Source organism: Coregonus clupeaformis, chromosome 37, assembly GCF_020615455.1.
Source record: "Coregonus clupeaformis isolate EN_2021a chromosome 37, ASM2061545v1, whole genome shotgun sequence".
NCBI classification, from domain to species: domain Eukaryota; kingdom Metazoa; phylum Chordata; class Actinopteri; order Salmoniformes; family Salmonidae; genus Coregonus; species Coregonus clupeaformis.
Genome location: NC_059228.1, coordinates 9,309,174 through 9,327,438, shown reverse-complemented (window position 1 = coordinate 9,327,438; position 18,265 = coordinate 9,309,174). Strand labels below are relative to the sequence as shown.

At 44.4% G+C, this 18,265-nt stretch overlaps 1 protein-coding gene across 2 annotated transcripts in view; it reads left to right on the top strand.

Moving 5' to 3' along the window:
* The window catches only part of LOC121553490 (inositol polyphosphate-5-phosphatase A), a 286,624-nt gene that overhangs the window by 162,868 nt on the left and 105,491 nt on the right, over window positions 1–18,265 (top strand). For both annotated transcript variants that reach the window (XM_041866626.2, XM_041866625.2), the window contains exons 5-8: window positions 6,295–6,358; window positions 7,859–7,962; window positions 14,688–14,740; window positions 15,692–15,811. In XM_041866626.2, the coding sequence (XP_041722560.1) occupies window positions 6,295–6,358; window positions 7,859–7,962; window positions 14,688–14,740; window positions 15,692–15,811 (341 nt within the window). The remainder of the gene's footprint in view (window positions 1–6,294; window positions 6,359–7,858; window positions 7,963–14,687; window positions 14,741–15,691; window positions 15,812–18,265) is intronic.

Here is an 18,265-nt window from a genome sequence, read left to right as displayed (position 1 = left end):
ATTGGACTGTGAGTGGTGCTTGGCAAACACATATGGCGGCGCTGGTGGGGGTGGGGGGTGGAAGTACTAAAGCAGTCTCGATCTGTATTTCTCTGCTGAAAAGCAAGCCTTCTATTGACGCTTTCTCCTGCCCGGGTGTTTTCATTGCAGAGGATGACAAACAGCCTGTTTGTGCAGTATTGGAGATTTGTGCAGAGCTCCCCTCACAGAAGGCGCATAGTAAGCCCTGAATATCAAGTAGTCTAGCGCTCTCATTGTGCCCCGTCTGGTTGGGATAGCCGTTGAAATAATGCCATAGAATGTATTGCTTGTTAAAGTAGGGCTTACGTGTAAAATACGATGCTGAGTGTTCATTATAGACATGATGCATTGAGTAAATATCGTTGTGGGGCGATCTTGTTTAATTTACAGTATCTTAGGGATGTTGGATAATATTGTAATGTGAGGTTGGTTGAAGACTATCTGCATGGCAACCAATGAGTGAATTGTGTTACCATTAGATTAGTCAGTCTCCATGTTCATGCACCAAGCGTATGAGCGACCGTGGCTTGCCTGTGTCTTTGATGCATGGCAACACAGTTCCATCATGACAGTATATCTCTCTAACCTTTTGCATCTGAAAACTCTGTGTTGCCATTGTGTGTGCACACGTACATGTATGTGCGTAAGCTATATGATGTGTCTGAGCATACAAGCATGTGTGTGCATGTGTATATACGTGCGTGTGTGTATTCACTTGTGACTTGACAGATGAGGGGACTCCAGGGATTTATTTGGCGAGGAGACTGAGAGAGCTGCTGTTGGTAAAGTTGAACAGCCCATATCCACATTTCATTTGGCCTGCCTGGACCGGCAGGGCACATATTTTAGACAGGGAAATAAAATGTCAAAGAGAACCTATGGAGATACGCTGTCCTTAGCTCCCAGAGCAGGTACACTACAGCCATCCACTACCATAGATAACACTGGTCCCATTTGAACTGTCCCTTCTGACAGTAGTGTGTACTATCCATTCTGTCCCTGTTTGGAACTCACCTTATCCATCTGACTTCATAAAGGGCTCCTCAGATAGTTGTGTGTGTCACTCTGTCTCTGTCACTTTGTCTCAAAATGCTCCTAAGGACATTCGGTGCATTGCATCGCTGGTGGCTTGAGGACAGTATGGTATTTGCCCCCAGAAGTGCACAGTGACACTGGTGACACGGGACTGGGGCTACTCTTGGGACAGACCGTGCTCCCTCAGGGCGGAATGGAGAAAAATTATTACATTTATGTTTGCTTTATGGCTCATTTTTCACATTAAATGCAGAAAATCCATTAGAGGTCATGATTCTGTACTTCTCTTCCTCTGCTATAACTAATTCCTGCAGCAGAGTATTGATAAAGCACTCAGTGGAACAGACTGCAGGCTTCTGGACCTCTCAACTCTCTATTTTCCACTAGGCCTGCCCCTATCTACTGGGTTTTTTAGAAATGTCAACTGCCTGTGTGCTCTCTGTCTGTCTGTCTCTCTCTCTCTCTCTTTCTCTCCCTCTCTGTCTGTAACACACACACCGATACAGCTTCCATTGTGTTAGATCGGTGTGGCCGAAACAACTCCCGATAAGAGATAACATTGCCAGCTTGGGCAATAAAACCTGGCTTTTATGGCTCGGTTATTGTCTTTCTGTCTACAATTATGGTGATTACTCATTTCCTCTTGGCCCTTGCCAGTCTCACTTAATAGAGTGCATTTTACTAATGGAAAATTAAGTAGCCGTCGTGACAGTGGGCTTTATAAATATGTAAAATATACTTTTAATTATTTAAAGTGAATCTGGCGGCTAATCAATAAAGTGGTACGTGACAAACATACGCTTGACACAGGCCATTGTAAAGCCACTGGTAAAAGATAAGCATATCCTGTCCGCGCAGTCGGGCTCTAATTAATATTTTGAGCCTGTCATGTTCAGAGACAAATGGATTAATTGCAGCCCGCTAATATAATCGGTTCTTCATGAGGGAGCGAGAATAAGACCAGTCGGTCTGTTTTGAACCCTGATGCCAAATAAATATATATTAGGCAAGAGGTTAAGTAGATTTTTCGTGATTACACATACAGTGCATTCGGAAATTATTCAGACCCCTTGACTTTTTCCACATTTTGTTATGTTACAGCCTTATTCTAAAATGGATTAAATATACTTTTTTCCTCCTCAATCTACACACAATACCCCATAAATATTTACATAAGTATTCAGACCATTTGCTATGAGACTCGAAATTGAGCTCAGGTGCATCCTGTTTCCATTGATCATCCTTGAGATGATTCTACAACTTAATTGGAGTCCACCTGGGGTAAATTCAATTGATTGGACATGATTTGGAAAGGCACACACCTGTCTATATAAGGTCCAACAGTTGACAGTGCATGTCAGAGCAAAAACCAAGCCAAGAGGTCAAAGGAATTGTCGATAGAGCTCCAAGACAGGATTGTGTCGAGGCACAGATCTGGGGAAGGGTACCAAAAGATTTCTGCAGCACTGAAGGTCCCGAAGAACACAGTGACCTCCATCATTTTTAAATGGAAGAAGTTTGGAACCACTAAGACTCTTCCTAGAGCTGACCGCCCGGCCAAACTGAGCAATTGGGGGAGAAGGGCTTTGGTCAGGTAGGTGACCAAGAACCCGATGGTCACTCTGACAGAGCTCCAGAGTTCCTTAGTGGAGATGGTAGAACTTTCCAGAAGGACAACCATCTCTGCAGCACTCCACCAATCAGTCCTTTATGGTATTGGCCAGACGGAAGCCACTCCTCAGTAAAAGGTACATGACAGCCCGTTTGGAGTTTGCCAAAAGGCACCGGAGCCCGGACTTGAACCCGATCGAACATCTCTGGAGAGACCAGAAAATAGCTGTGCAGCAACGCTCCCCATCCAACCTGACAGAGAAGAATGGGAGAATACAGGTGTGCCAAGCATATAGCGTCATATCCAAGAAGACTCGAGGCTGTAATCGCTGCCAAAGGTGCTTCAACAAAGTACTGAGTAAAGGGTCTGAATATTTATGTAAATGTGATGTTGAAGTTTTTTTTTTTATATACATTTGCAAAAATGTTTAAAAACCAGTTTTTGCTTTGTCATTATGGGGTATTGTGTGTAGATTGATGAGGGTAAAAAACGATTTAATCAATTGTAGAATAAGGCTGTAATGTAACAAAGTGGAAAAAGTCAAGGGGTCTGAATACTTTCTGAATGCACTGTATAGCCACTTAGGTGCAAATGTTTATCATTTATTTTAGGGTTGATTCATTGCGATTTGTTTAGTCATCATATCAATTCTATTTTGGGGCGGTCACATCGCTGGTTTTTGTGGAGTAATCGATGGCCATGGGGCATTTATGAGCATGCAGCAACCCATGGTTGCAACTAGTTGGTCTTTGAGTGATGCTGTTGCTTAGGCCTACCTGTGCACTAAACAAGCAAACCCAGGCCTTTTTCGCTTCTATTTGGATTCTCTGTTGACTATAGGCTAGACCTACAGAATGTTACAATGTTTGAGGATTTGAACGTAAATCAGGTGGTTTAGAAATTGTAATAATTCTACTGAGTTTTAATGGTGAGTGAAATTCATATTTTCATGTTTTGTTATTTTTGGTTTCGACTCATATATTTATATTTTTAGCTTAAATACTATTTATTCTGGATTCATTACAAATATACAGATAAACTGCAGCAACAACAAAAACAACAACAGTGGTATCATTTTGACATCTAGCTCAGTTTCTCTCCCTCACCCCCCTCATGTCCCCCTCTCTTACTCTCACTCTGTCAGTGGCAGTTTGAGGTGAAAAAGAACATAAAGAAAACCGACGAGAAATAAAAAGGGGGCCCTTCCTGGAAGCGGTCCTCCTGTTGAGGGGGAAGTTGACCTCCAGTCCTACTGGTGTCCCTCCATCCCTCGCTTTTTTTGTCCTCCTTCAGAAAAAGGAGGGAGGAAGATAGAATGAAAGAGCGGTGCATGGCGGTGGGTTTGGGTCACCAGACGCTGTTCTCATCAATTAAATGTGCGACAGTGTTTTCCGTTGGATGAACTTCTATGTCAAGGAGATGGGCAGGACCTCGTGTTCGTGCTTTTGACAAATCGGTAAATGTTTAATCTCAAGATGTGCCGGCGCTCATAAATAATGCAGGATCTGGCTGCCAAGCCCCCAAACTCTCCCCCTGCCAGAGAGGGTGTCTGCTCCACCCCTCAAAGGGAAACTGCACAAAATCAGACTAAATCCTCTCTCTCTCCCTCTCTGTCCTTTTCTCCCTCTGCTGTCTGTCTCCTCCCCTCTGAGGAGACTTACGCCTCTCCCTCTCTCATTCTCTCTCTCTCTCTCTGTGTCTCTCTCTCTCTCTGTGTGTCTCTCTCTCTCTCGCTCTCTCTCTGTGTCTCTCTCTCAATTTCAATTTCAATTTAAGGGCTTTATTGGCATGGGAAACGTATGTTAACATTGCCAAAGCAAGTGAAGTAGATTAGTAAACAAAAGTGAAATAAACAAAAAAATTAACAGTAAACATTATACTCAGAAGTTCCAAAAGAATAAATACATTTCAAATGTCATATTATATATATATATACAGTGTTGTAACAATGTGCAAATACTTAAAGAACAAATGGGAAAATAAATGAACATAAATATGGGTTGTATTTACAATGGTGTTTGTTCTTCACTGGTTGCCCTTTTCTTGTGGCAACAGGTCACACATCTTTCTGCTGTGATGGCACACTGTGGTTTTTCACCCAGTAGATAAGGGAGTTTATCAAAATTGGGTTTGTTTTCGAATTCTTTGTGGAACTGTGTAATCTGAGGTAAATATGTCTCTCTAATATGGTCATGCATTTGGCAGGAGGTTAGGAAGTGCAGCTCAGTTTCCACCTCATTTTGTGAGCAGTGTGCATATAGCCTGTCTTCTCTTGAGAGCCAGGTCTGCCTACAGTGACCTTTCTCAATAGCAAGGCTATGCTCACTAAGTCGGTACATAGTCAAAGCTTTCCTTAAGTTTGGGTCAGTCACAGTGGTCAGGTATTCTGCCACGGTGTACTCTCTGTTTAGGACCAAATTGCATTATAGTTTGCGCAGTTTTTTTGTTAATTCTTTCCAATGTGTCAAGTAATTATATATTTTTGTTTTCTCATGATTTGGTTGGGTCTAATTGTGTTGCTGTCCTGGGGCTCTGTGGGGTCTGTTTGTGTTTGTGAACAGAGCCCCAGGACCAGCTTGCTTAGGGGACTCTTCTCCAAGTTCAGCTATCTGTAGGTGATGGCTTTGTTATGGAAGGTTTGGGAATCGCTTCCATTTAAGTGGTTACAGAATTTACCGGCTATTTTTGGATTTTGATAATTAGCGGGTATCGCCCTAATTCTTCTCTGCATGCATTATTTGGTGTTTTTCGTTGTACACAGAGGATATCTCTCTCTCTCTGTGTCTCTCTTTCTCTCTGCCGTGTTCGCTCTCTTTCTGTCCCTCTCTTCCTTGTCCTGCCACTAACCATTCCCCTACCTGCACAGATCTGAACTGGGCTCACTTTCGTGTTGTCATTCAGTGTAATCTTTTATATATATTTCCTCCTCTTTTGCTCTCTGTTGTCTACATGCCTCAGTGTAGGAGGAGAAAGGAGGGTTGCAGACAGCAGGACCAATGACAGAATTATCCTCAAGCAAGGCCTGAGGGCTCGCTATCTCAAAGACCCAGAGGATTGAGAACAGGCTTTTCCTCTATTGCCTAGATGTGAAAAGCACAGAGAAAGTGTGTAGTGGACTGTGAACCGCATCAAATCCCCTGCATGATTTTTTTCCCCCCACAGTTTGTTTGGGTTGTCTACAGACTGGGGAAACTTTGATTGTTCTTTCAGAAATTAAGATTTTAATCCTATTGAAGTAGATCTTTGGTTGTTCCAACGTCCATCTGAATTTGTCCTTTGAAAAGCTGGAATTATTTATTCTTCAGGAAGCCTTGTACCAAGTGTAGGGTCTCAGGACTCTGTCTTGAATGCACTGTATATTCGATTGACAGCTTTAATTCAGTATCTGCTGTGGGAAAATACTGTACAAAAAACTGTTGCCTGGGATGGTTAGTGTGTGTACCTTAGTTGCCCTCTTCATAGCAAAGCTCTACAAATGAATGGCGCTTTGTACCACCTGGATCCAGTCTTTGTTTCTATTGCTCAGTAATATTTTGTGGTTAGTTAATTCTAGGTTATTTCCAAGAATCTCTGACTAAATGTTTGTAAGCAATTCTCCTAAATCTCATGCGCTCTCTGTCTTCCAGGCTCTAGGAAGTTGCTACTTTCTTCACGAATCCTTGAAAAACATCCACCAGTTTGATTTCAAAGGTGAGTCCCCCCAATGAAATCTCCACCCCTGCCCTCTCACAAACCCCCCTCCATATAACACCCTACATTCCACGACCCATCACCGCTTCCATCAAAACCAGTAAGGTTGAGATTGGCTGGGGAAGATAATGTAAAGGGAGCGATAGATAGAATGGTAATGCTTATTAATATTAGGATTTAATTCATGAGATTTCGGGCTCCACGGTAATTGTGTACGGAGGTTATTGGACAGTTACAGCGCTCTCATCAGCTTGGGGTGTCAGAGGGCTAGGGGCCCGGCGGCCAGGCTAATTAAAGAGGGGATATAGATGTGGAGCCGCAAAGTTGTTCCCATTACACCAGAGTCAGCATTAGCACCATGCACTCACCACCAGTGAAGGACAGGGCGAGGGGGAAGGTGAGAGGACACACACATGCATGCAGTATTCAGACATGGACACACACACATAAGCATGCAAGCACACATACGCACACGAGCAGGCATGCAAGCATACACTCACACACTCTCACCCATCAAACCCCCTGGAAAACAACATGCTCCTCTTACATGGGATTAGGATATATCCAGAATGAGCTCATTTACACTTTACAAGATGCTACTGGACTGAATAAATACTTGAACTATGTAGAAGATGTCAATTGTTACACCTGCTTCTTTGGTAAAGAACTATACCACATGTTCCATGACCCATATTCATTAAGCGTCTCAGAGTAGGATTGCTGATCAGCTCCCTCCTGTCCATTCATAATAATACAAAAGTCAAAACTGATCCTAGATCAGCACTGCTACTCTGAGACGCTTTATGGAAACGGATCCAGATGTCAGGTAAATGTAGGAGACGTTTTCAGGCTCTGACCCCAGTTCAGGTTATGTGTTGCACTTACATGGAGGCCTTAGAAGATCCAATGTTGAGGTGAATCGAAAAGCGTGACGCCGTGACCTATACTCATAAGATCAGGGTCAGAGATCTTGACATGCCAAACTGTTTTGACCTCTAATATATTTTCAGCCTTTTACACGTTGTGTAAAACATGCTCGCCTTTGATCCCAGAGGAAGACCCTTCAGTTCTACTAATTTAGGAGCATTCAAAAGGCTGAAAATATCTCAGAGGTCAAAACGGTTTGGCATGTCAAGCTCTCTGACACTGATCCCATGAGTATGGGTCACGGCGTCACGCTATTTGGTTCACCTTAGATGATCTAAGGCCTCTGTGTAAGTACAACACGTAACCTGAACTTAGACTGGGTAGGCGTGGAGAATCTGTTGCTTTCCCTAGGCAGGAGATCCTCTTTACTTCCACTAACAACCAGCAGGTGGAGTAGTAGGCTGATGAAGCCCTTGCTTTATGCGTGCATAACTACATCTAGATCTACACAACACTTTTTTGTGACGTTAGTAGGTTTTGAACTGTGAATCATGGTCTCTTAGGACTAGCTTGTATTGTATCTTGTATTAATACAGCCTCTTTGGCTTTCTCTGTCTGTGTTTTTCCCCACAGCCAAGAAATTCAAGAAGGTGGTTGGGAAAGAGATCTACTCAGACACTCTAGAAAGCACACCCATGTTGGAGAAGGAGAAGTTTCCTCAGGACTACTTCCCTGAGGTGCGTATCCTTCCACTGTTGCTGTAGTGACAGAGCGGGACAATCTCTGGGCCTCTGTACTGCTTTCTGAAGCTCTGGGACTTTGATTGACAGAGTGCTGTCATTAATGAACACTACACAGCAATGTGACATTATGACATCACTATCTTAAAAAAAAGACAGCTTATCTACACTATTTTAGCCCTGATTCAGCTGTCCCAAACAAGTTTTTGAGATCGGAGTTAAAATCCCCATGTCGTTGCCTACTCGGGCCGTGTGGCCGTCACCGACGCTCGTTTAATGTGAGCGGGTCAGAGACGCAATCTGAGGGCTTCCGATCTTATCTTTGAGCCGCCCCAGACATCCCAATATTTTCAAACATGTTTGATTTTATTGGCACAAAATCTGCAATGCTCTTGTAGTGTGAGATGTGCAACGACAAGTTTTGAGAATGGTGATCAGCAATAGCCAATGAGAGCTCGCTAGAGAACAAGCCAGTGAGATGACCCCGTGTAGCTCAGTTGGTAGAGCATGGCGTTTGCAACGCCAGGGTTGTGGGTTCGTTTCCCACGGGGGGCCAGTATGAAAAAATGTATGCACTCACTAACTGTAAGTCGCTCTGGATAAGAGCGTCTGCTAAATGACTAAAATGTAAATGATGACGTTGTTTCGCTTACCCAGAATGTGTAGACTCTCCAGCAGGAGCGATGACTACTAGTATGTGTTTGTACTTGCCTTTAACCAAAGCCAAAGTGTTAAATCGTTACAGCGCTGAAGTTCACAAGCAATGATATTCAGTTCAAAGCGTTGGCTAGTAATGTCAACTTGTTTAGCGCCTCGATCACACCGATAGCGTCATTGCGCAAAATGGTACGCAGCATCATCTGGATATGTGTGCAACAATAGTTCAACATTCACCTTCTGCTACCATTTCGGTCAATTCGTTCGATAAATCCAATGTATGCACCACACAGAACCCACTGCAACTGCCTGTGCAACGCAATCTGCAGGTCAAACGCAGCGTTCCATTGGAAATGAATGTACTTCTGGTGTACCAAAATGCAACGACGCTATCGGTGTGATCGAGGCGTTACAATCTAATCACATCATCACATCATTGTTTTCGCCAGACAGCATGGTGGTATGGAGAATCCTCACAAACAAGTGAAGAATCTTGTAGTGTGTGACTGTGCCACTACGTTGTCAAGACAAAAACGACGTGAAAGTTGTTTGATGTGAGAGGTTCAGCAATGTTAGCATTTTGAAAGTCGTGTAGTGTGCACCCGGCATAAGGCATGGACCTTGCTAATACATTTTGGATGGTTACATTTAGTCCCCATAATACAGTAGGTATTGCAAGTGCTGAAAACGTTTTGGTTATATCTCTGATTTTGTTTTTAAACTTGCGGCACTTTTTGCGGCATTTTGTTTTTGACATCTTTTTTAATATCGAAGTGGTTGATGTTGCATAATACATTTGGAATATTTTCAAAAGTAGGCATATGTTTTTATCAAATAAACCACAGAATGAAGTTTAAAAACATGACTATTGGTACCATTACATATTTGTGGCAGTGTATCCCTTTACTATTTTGCATTTTCACAAAAGATAGGTTATTTGGGTTTCAGCATATTTTCTTTGCTTTCCCTCAAAAAGCAAATGAATACAAGGATCAGTTGAACAGTGAAAGATTGTGATGGCACCGTTGCAAAAGCTTTAATTCGGTGGCTTGCGGTGCTTTGTAGTGCAGCCTGTGTGCGTTGTATGTCTGTTCGTTCTGTGGGTCCACATCATAAGGGAACGCTGATACAGTAATAAAGAGCGTGACTGCCCGCCTGTCAGCCCCATGCGTCCCGCTCATCTGTCAACCGCGCTCTGCCGGCCACCTCCTCAAATATATGCAAAGGAGATGGATACAGCCTTTCGCAGACGTAGTCTCCCAATTTCTGTCTCTTTCACACACACACACTCATGAACACATTCTCGCTGTCTCTGTTGGAGTTCCCCAGTTTGCCATTTTCAAAGATGATCTAAAACCAATTACGTCGATTGAGGCGTGAAGTCATTTAAAATTATTACAAGAAACGGGTGTTCGGTGCGTTTCGAGGACAAGCGGAAAACAAAACAAAACTGGGTGCGAAAAGCAAGCAGATGCATGAGAAAAGTTTACTCCCTGATTTATGCCTCTTTCCCGGCTGGGTTATGAATCCAGGATGATGCGCCCGAGAGCAGCACTCCGGATAATGTTAGACATTTAAAAAGAGCAGATTTGTGTAGTCTATCAGGGCTGAGTATTCCCCCCCCGTCCGTCCAGCTCCGTAGTGAGAAATTGGTTGTTATCATAGATCACAGATACTGCTCAAACCTCTTATGAAATATGAATTAATTTCACTAATGCTTTAATGCAGAGCTCTCATGAGGAAGGCAGGCACACGATAACCCCTGCCTTGTCCCCGCTTCCTCCATGGTGATTTATGCTGTCTTTTAGTAGATGAAACCGCCTGGATTTGCCATCCATCTGCAGTCTTAAGGAATTCTATTAACAGGGGATCTGGGACAAGACGGACCGCCACGGACCACAATGGGGGATCCAACTGGGTTCCACAGTGTACCGCTCTGGGTCTCAGTGTAGTGGAACCTGGATAGTCATCCTAAGACATGATAAACTAGAAAAGAGACCTCGCCAAGAGCTTAGAATATGTGAGCTACAGAGAGCATGGGCTAATACATGCTATCTTCCATTAGAATCTATAAAGGTATCGTTTTCTGTCATTTTCTAATGTTTTGATATCCCGTATAGAGAGTTGAAGCTGTAGAATGTAGCAGCAGACAGTTTAGGCGGCTCGTCGGAGACTAACACCTCTCGTTCCCCGCTTGCGCGTTACCTTTATAGTCCACAATGAATAAACTGTAACTCGGAGACGGCCTGATGACATCATGGTGGGAGGGGTTGGTCGGTACAGTCCCTGTTTGAGTGACAGCGCTGGTTAAAGACTAGCAATGCAACAGAGACAAAATGACATTTCCTGGCATCTCTTAGATTTGAGTGCCCTTGGGTTGGTTGGGGGGGGGGGTGTGTACTAGTGTATGGGTGTGTATACTAGTGTATGTGTACAGTACAATATATTTATGTTGTATGTTAGCTTTGACCCCTACTTATACCCCTGTCACACATAACCCTTGCTGTCTCATGTAGACCTCCATGTCCACAATGGGGGTGAACAGGATCCTACTGTGACCCCAAGTCCCCTGTGTTGAGTCTGCTGAAATGACAACCCCTCCCTCCATGTATGCAAAACACACTGCCTTCATACTCCACAGACTGTGAGTTATGGCTTTAAGTGGAAGAGAAAGGCGGGAGGGACATTAATTGAAAAGCTGAATTAAGAAGGAACTGGACAAAATAGCGGGCACATTTATATTGAAAGGTCGATGTGATGGATTTGGCGAGCTGTCATTCCTTGTTGTTCCGTCAATCCTTTCAACTCGCCCGAGTATTTATTAATTTATTTGTTTGGTGCAGTAATACATGCTTCCAAAAAACGTTGCCTCGTAAGGATTTCTCATTGGCTTATATAAATAAAGTATACGACCGAGACCTTAATGTCCCCTTCCCATTGATTGTGCACGGAAGTGGAAAGAACTAAACGGGCCGTAGATCATTGTCCAAACAAGTTTGTATTTCTTGGTTGCTACCATACGTCTGCTCATAAAAATATTGGTTGTGGACTACACTCAGACACCCTTTTAGTAACCTCTGCTGTAAACTCTGATATTATGATTATACGGCAGCCATAGACGTCCAGTTTTCATGGCAAGTCAACATCCCTTTAAATGGGAAAATGGTATTGTTTCTGTCCATGGTCCAGAAACCGTCCACCTAGATCTGTCCTATAGGCTACCTGCCCCATTCCTCAGCCCCAGTATGTACTGTACTGTATATCCTCGCCTCAGTCCCCACTGTCTCTATAAAGGGCTTGTCCTTCCCTCAAACCTCTACACAACACTGGATTGGGACATTTTAATCAGCAGCACCTTCCCTCCCACACCCCACACACACACTCACTCTGGTCCACACCCCAGTCCTACAGATCCCCCTCTCTTATTTGACAGGAATGATGGAATAAAGATAAATGGGGGGTTCTGCGTGAGGCCAAATCAATCAGGGTTTGTGTGTATTACTTATTACTCACAGTGCATATCTGTTACGGGGACCTGTGTAACCCTGTCCTGTACTCCCTTATGGGCCTGCCTCACCGCACACTGTTATTTATAGGGGGGTGTTCTCTCAGCTGAGATATAGGAAAGGTCAACAACAACAAAAATGGTGTGTGTTGTGGTGGGGGAACGGGGGGTGGGATTGGTGTTCCTCAACCCTGCACCACCATGACACTCGTGACATTTGATAGTGGAAGTGAAAACTTCCAATGGACACAACTGGGGAGTTTATGGTGTCTCTTCATGTAATGGGGAATCCATTACTCCCCTCTCCGTTCCATATCTGTATTGGCTGGGAGCCTGGCTGTCGTGGCTGACCCACTCTGTATAGCCGTTCATCACTGCCACAGCCTGGGGACCCATCACTGGCCACGGAAGGTCAGCCTGTGTCACCCTCAGCCTCACAACCTTTTACTGCCTCACTCCACCACCCGCCCCCATGGTGACCCCTCACTGGCCAAGCCAGACCTGACCGCTCCCAGACGAGGGGGTGTGGGGGGGCTGGACAGTACCTGTGCCTACACTACTCTGTCAGTGTAGATGTTATGTAGATCTGTCTCACTCACTGATGATACTGTGGCTGTGATACTAGCCTGAGTGGCAGCTTTTCAGCAGTGTTGCCTAGAGCAGGGTTTCCCAAACTCGGTCCCCCCCCCCCATAACACATACAGTAGGCATTAAGGTGAGGTAGACGTTTCACTCTAGCGTTTGATTGGGTGCATGGCAGTTGGTTGTCACTCCCAGTCTGAATTTCCCAGTCCCAGGCCCCTTGTGAATGACAGCTCTGTGTGTTGATGAATGAAAGGGAATGTGTGCAGCGTGACTCGAGGTGTGTGTGCTCGTGCGTGCGTGGCGCCATAACCAAACCATGAGACGAGGGTCAATCAGTCATAGGAGGAGGAAATGGGGCAATCTGAGGTTGCACGTCAGGGACGTGATGGATTTTTATGTTGTGATTGTAGTTAATGGCTCTTTAAATTAAATGTAGATTACATTTATTTCGCGCTGCATTAAGAGAGCAGGTTTCTCTCCTCCTCACTCCCCTCTCCATCATCCTCTTCCTCATTTCCCTTCTCTCTTTATTCAAGTCCTTACAATGTTGTCACGTACTGTATATCACGTCATATATATACAGTACATATAACTCTCTCTCAGGAAGTCAGGTAAAATAAAGATGAAATTGATATATGATGCATAAAAACATCTGCTTACCACCTAAATGTAAATGTGATTACTGAATGAATTTCCTTGAAACATTAGTTGTTGAATTTCGCGGAAGTACTTTCTCATTTATTTTCGACGACTACATCATGTAAGGTATTCATTATATTATTTGTCTTTTTAAATTATCTAAAAATATTTATTGAGCGCATTATGTTCATGAAAATCTATTTTGGTTTACCTTAAACCAGACCCCTACCGCAGCTGCACAAAGCACCCGGAGCACATTCCTCTAACACTCACTGCTCACTGCTCACACACACACACACACACACTCACACTCACACTCACACTCACACACACTCACTACTCACACACACTCACTGCTCACACACACACACACACACACACACACACACACACACACACACACACACACACACACACTCACACTCACACTCACACTCACACTCATACTCATACTCATACTCATACTCACACACACTCACTGCTCACACACACACACACACACTCACACACTCACTCACTGCTCACACACACACTCATACTCACACACACTCACTGCTCACACACACTGCTCACACACACACAAACACACACACACACTCTCAAAGTCACAATGTTGGACAGTGGGGTATAATTGGGCCCATACATTCTGCCAGGCGGTATAGATTAATTCAAGTATGCTAATGTAATTCAATTTGATACAGTTAATCTTGTACTAATGCAGATTGAAGGATGTGAGACGCAATCAAATAGCTTTCAGGCCTACACATTTGCATCTAAGTTTTTTAATAAAATGAGTCAATTTGTAATTATGTGACCTGGGCCATAATTAGTTTATTCATCGCCACGGTTAACTCTCCATTAGGACGCTTCGAGAACTCCTGGGTTATTTATTTATTTATGCATTCAAAATGAGGACCGTTGCAGCATCAATTTGTCTCTCATTTAATAATGAGCTTCATGGTAAATCATGTGCTGTGTGAGAGCTGGGACTCTTGACTGGGTAATTCACTCAGTTAGTAGCACTATGGGGGGAGGCTATAGGAGGTTGACCAGGTGGCTATTGGTCAGGCCTCAGGACCACTTTGGAAGTGATACTGTTTTCCCATTGTCATGACAGTGTCAATGGGCTCAGGTTGGACAAAAATTTAAATACAGGCGAAATGTATCATACTGAAACAAAAAAACTCTCAGAAGAGGGTTGTCTTTGCATTGTTATAGCACCCGTATGAATGGCATGATTGTGTATGCCGTTTGAGATTGTTGGTGCACTGCAGTAAGTTCCAATTCCATGCGATCCATGCTAACATTGTCAGCATGATGTCTCCCTCTGTTACAGTGCAAGTGGTCCAGAAAAGGCTTCATCAGGACTAGATGGGCTCTTGCTGACTGGTGAGTTTCAAAGACATCTCATTACACCTCAAACTACACCTATGATCAAACTGAATTTCTCCGCTTTTCATTAAGGTGCATTTTAGTGTCACGTCCAACTGTGACTACCCATAAAGCCTGGCAGTATCACCCGCATTACCTGCCACTTTGGCATTACCCCACTATCCATAGGCTATATCCCAGGGGGCTTTGCAGGTCCCAGTCCAGTCTTCATAGAGAGGCAAGGTAGAGTCAGTCTTCCCTAGAGAGAGAGAGAGACGTTACTTCTCTCCCTATCCTGGCCAACAGCATGCTAGGAACGACCAAGATTAGATTAGACGTAATCGCGTTAGCCAAGCAGTTGCATATGACAGATGACAGAAAACATTACATGCAATTGAACCTGTGCGAGATGAATACAAACGTTTTGGGAGGGAATGATGGAGGAGGGAGGGGGTTGTAATCTAATAGAAGGATGACATGAGAACAAAAGGGCTGAAACGGTAACACTCTAATAGAGACAGGCATGACGCGAGACAGGGACCTGGAGGGAGAGACAGAGAAAGAGAGAGGGACAGGGATGAGTGCGAGAGAGAGGGGGGGAGGGAGGGAGGGAGGGAGGAAGGGAGGGAGATTGACAGGGATAGGGGAGAGGGACATGGATGAGAGGGACATTTTACCTATTTATTTAGAAGTTTGTCAGCAGGATAAGCGTCTTGAGGTGAGACATCCACTCTCATTTCCAGAGATCGATATATAGTCGATAGTAGATCAGTGAGACGGGCTTAGCAGCAATAGCACTACTAGGAGGAAAGTGGATATGTCACTCAGCCTGTAGTGCACCAGGCAAATGAATCTAACTGCTCCATTCACAGAACCATATGGATAGCAGTGGTCCACAGGCCACAAGGTCAATCATGTGGTTCAGGTGTCTCAAACTCAAAAAACTTAGTCTCTTGGTCTCCCCCACAGTGCCTTTGACCTGGTCAACATCCACCTGTTCCACGATGCCTCCAACATACTGGCCCGGGAGAAGAGCCCCTCTGTCTACTCCGGGACGAGACAGAAGGCCCTGGGCTTCGTTTTAGACAGGTGACTGGCACACTCCTCCCTATTCTCTCATCCATTATCTCCAACCATCCTCTCAGCACCCTCTTCATCTCTCCTTTACCAATCTCACCATCTCTCCTCTCACCATCCTCTCCGTTCCTCCTTTCCACTCGACCCTGAGCAACACACTCACCTCTCTACCAGCAGAGAATCCTTCACCCTCCACCCAAGACCCCACTAAGCAAACAGGGGAGCCATTCCTGCTAATGTGATTGATGTGATCTCCATTTACAGTGGAGCAGGATGATGTAGTGTGTTAAAGCAGCCCCCTGCTCACTACCTGGTCATGGTAACACTGAATAGAAGCTATGTAGCAGCCCTGCATTGCGTGACCCCCACCAATGAAATGAAATCTGAATGCACAGCATCTTTCACCTCCTTCCACTTTGAATCACTGCATGCATATAGCTGGCATATATTATCAAGGGTTTTGACACCTCGTGAATTACGAGCTGTGTTTTATGCATTTCAAAGCTCATATTTTCCCTCTCCTTGATTCTTTCATTTGATGAAAGAATGCTCTGCGTTTAATGGACAGGGAAGTGGGGGTGTTTGAGGAATGTGGCAGCTTTTACAATTTTTATGAAGACATAATTTACCTGGATTTATGGGTATAATGAAGTTTCAAAAGGACCTTTCTTGTTGCTTACGTTGAGGGTTTTGACCGTATTTTCTCAGTTTTGGTCATGCTCTTGAAGTAGATTTTTTAAAAAGTAATCTTGTAAATACGCATACATGGCAAATTTTCTGCTGGAGGGTGAATAGCACTTGACTGGTGAGTGGCAGTTTCCACGCTCCCCTCCTCTAAATCCCCTTGTGCTCAGAAGGTATCCTTTGCTGTTAATTTCTGGGTCATATCATTAAAAGGTGACAATGGCAGGGGATTTTTTTCTCCCTTTTTCGTGAGGTGGGAGGGGTAACCTAGGGGGATGGGTTGTGGGGTGGGTGGGAGGTGTAGGCCTATGTTCCGGTTAGGCTGGCATCCCATGCAGGGGGTGAAGGAGGGGGGGCATCGCGCCTCAACCGCTCACTTTGGGGAAACACTCGGGCACAGATCCGGACTGCCAGAGAGAGTGAAAAAAGCTGGCTGGGGCGGGGGAGGCACACAAAAGGCCCTGGGCTCTGTTAGGGGCAGTGAATAATGGGCTGCTCCTTTCACAGGGGCTGCTAACCTTTTGGCAGCCACCAGTGAACTCCATTCTCCTCCACCGATCGGAGAAGACAATGTGCCCAGGCCGGCTTTGAATGAAGCGCTACCACCAACAGTGTTCCCATTCAGCGGCCGGTTGGGAACCATCTTTTTGGCCATTGTCCTAACTCTGACTCCTACCCTAGAAAGAGAGAAGGGAAAGGGTGAATATCTATAGCCAAGGCTCCCTCTCTTTCCCTCCCTCCCTCTCTCGCTGAGCTCTAATCTCTCATTGTGGGGAGGGGGTAAGTAGGGGGAGTGGACAACACCAGCTGAGATCCGGAGGGGCTGCTGGTGCAGGAAGCCTGGTCAGTGATCTAGCCTAGGGAGCAAGCTCCATGGCTGGGCCCAACCTTAGCCCCTTCCCTTATCTTGGGCCCAGGCTAATAATGCAGCTTACGGCCCATTGAGAACACATCTGATAAGCCCTTTCCTCTGTGGCCCTTTTAACTGCTAAACAGTGTTTATCTCCAAAGCGCTTCAAGGCCTCCAGGGAACAATGCTTAGAAGGAACAGCGTTTAGCCAGCCAAACCTCTCCATTGAGTCACATCAAAAAGGCACTCCTCTGGTCTCCGGCTGATGTGGGGCCAGCAACTTCATGAGAGCCAGTTTGAAATGTAAACCCTCCATGCTTGTTTTTATTCCTCAATACCATCCCCTTTGAAGTCTGAAATATGAGCACAAAATGGCATCTAACGTTATTTACTCTGTTTATTCATATTTCTCTTGATGTTTGCCATTGTTTCCTTCCATTTTTCATGGAGCGTGTGAAATTGGTTTTGAAATTGTGTCTTTATTTTTAGATATAGTGCCTTCAGAAAGTATTCATACCCCTATTCCACTTTTTTGTTGTGTTACAGCCTGAATGCAAAATGGATTACATATATGTTTTCGCTTTCCACACCTGGATTCTGCAATATTTACCTATTATTTTTTTCACAATTCTTCAAACTCTGTCATATTGGTTGTTGATCATTGCTAGACAACCATTTTGAGGTCTTGCCATAGATTTTCAAGTAGATTTAAGTCAAAACTGTAACTTTGCCGCCCAGGAACATTCATTGTCTTCTTGGTTAGCAACTCCAGTGCCTTGTGTTTTAGGTTATTGTCCTGCTGAAAGGTGAATTAATTTCCCAGTGTCTGGTGGAAAGCAGACTGAACCCGGTTTTCCTCTAGGATTTTGCCTGTGCTTAGCTCCATTCTGTTTATTTTTTATCCTGAAAAACTCCCCAGTCTTACAAGCATA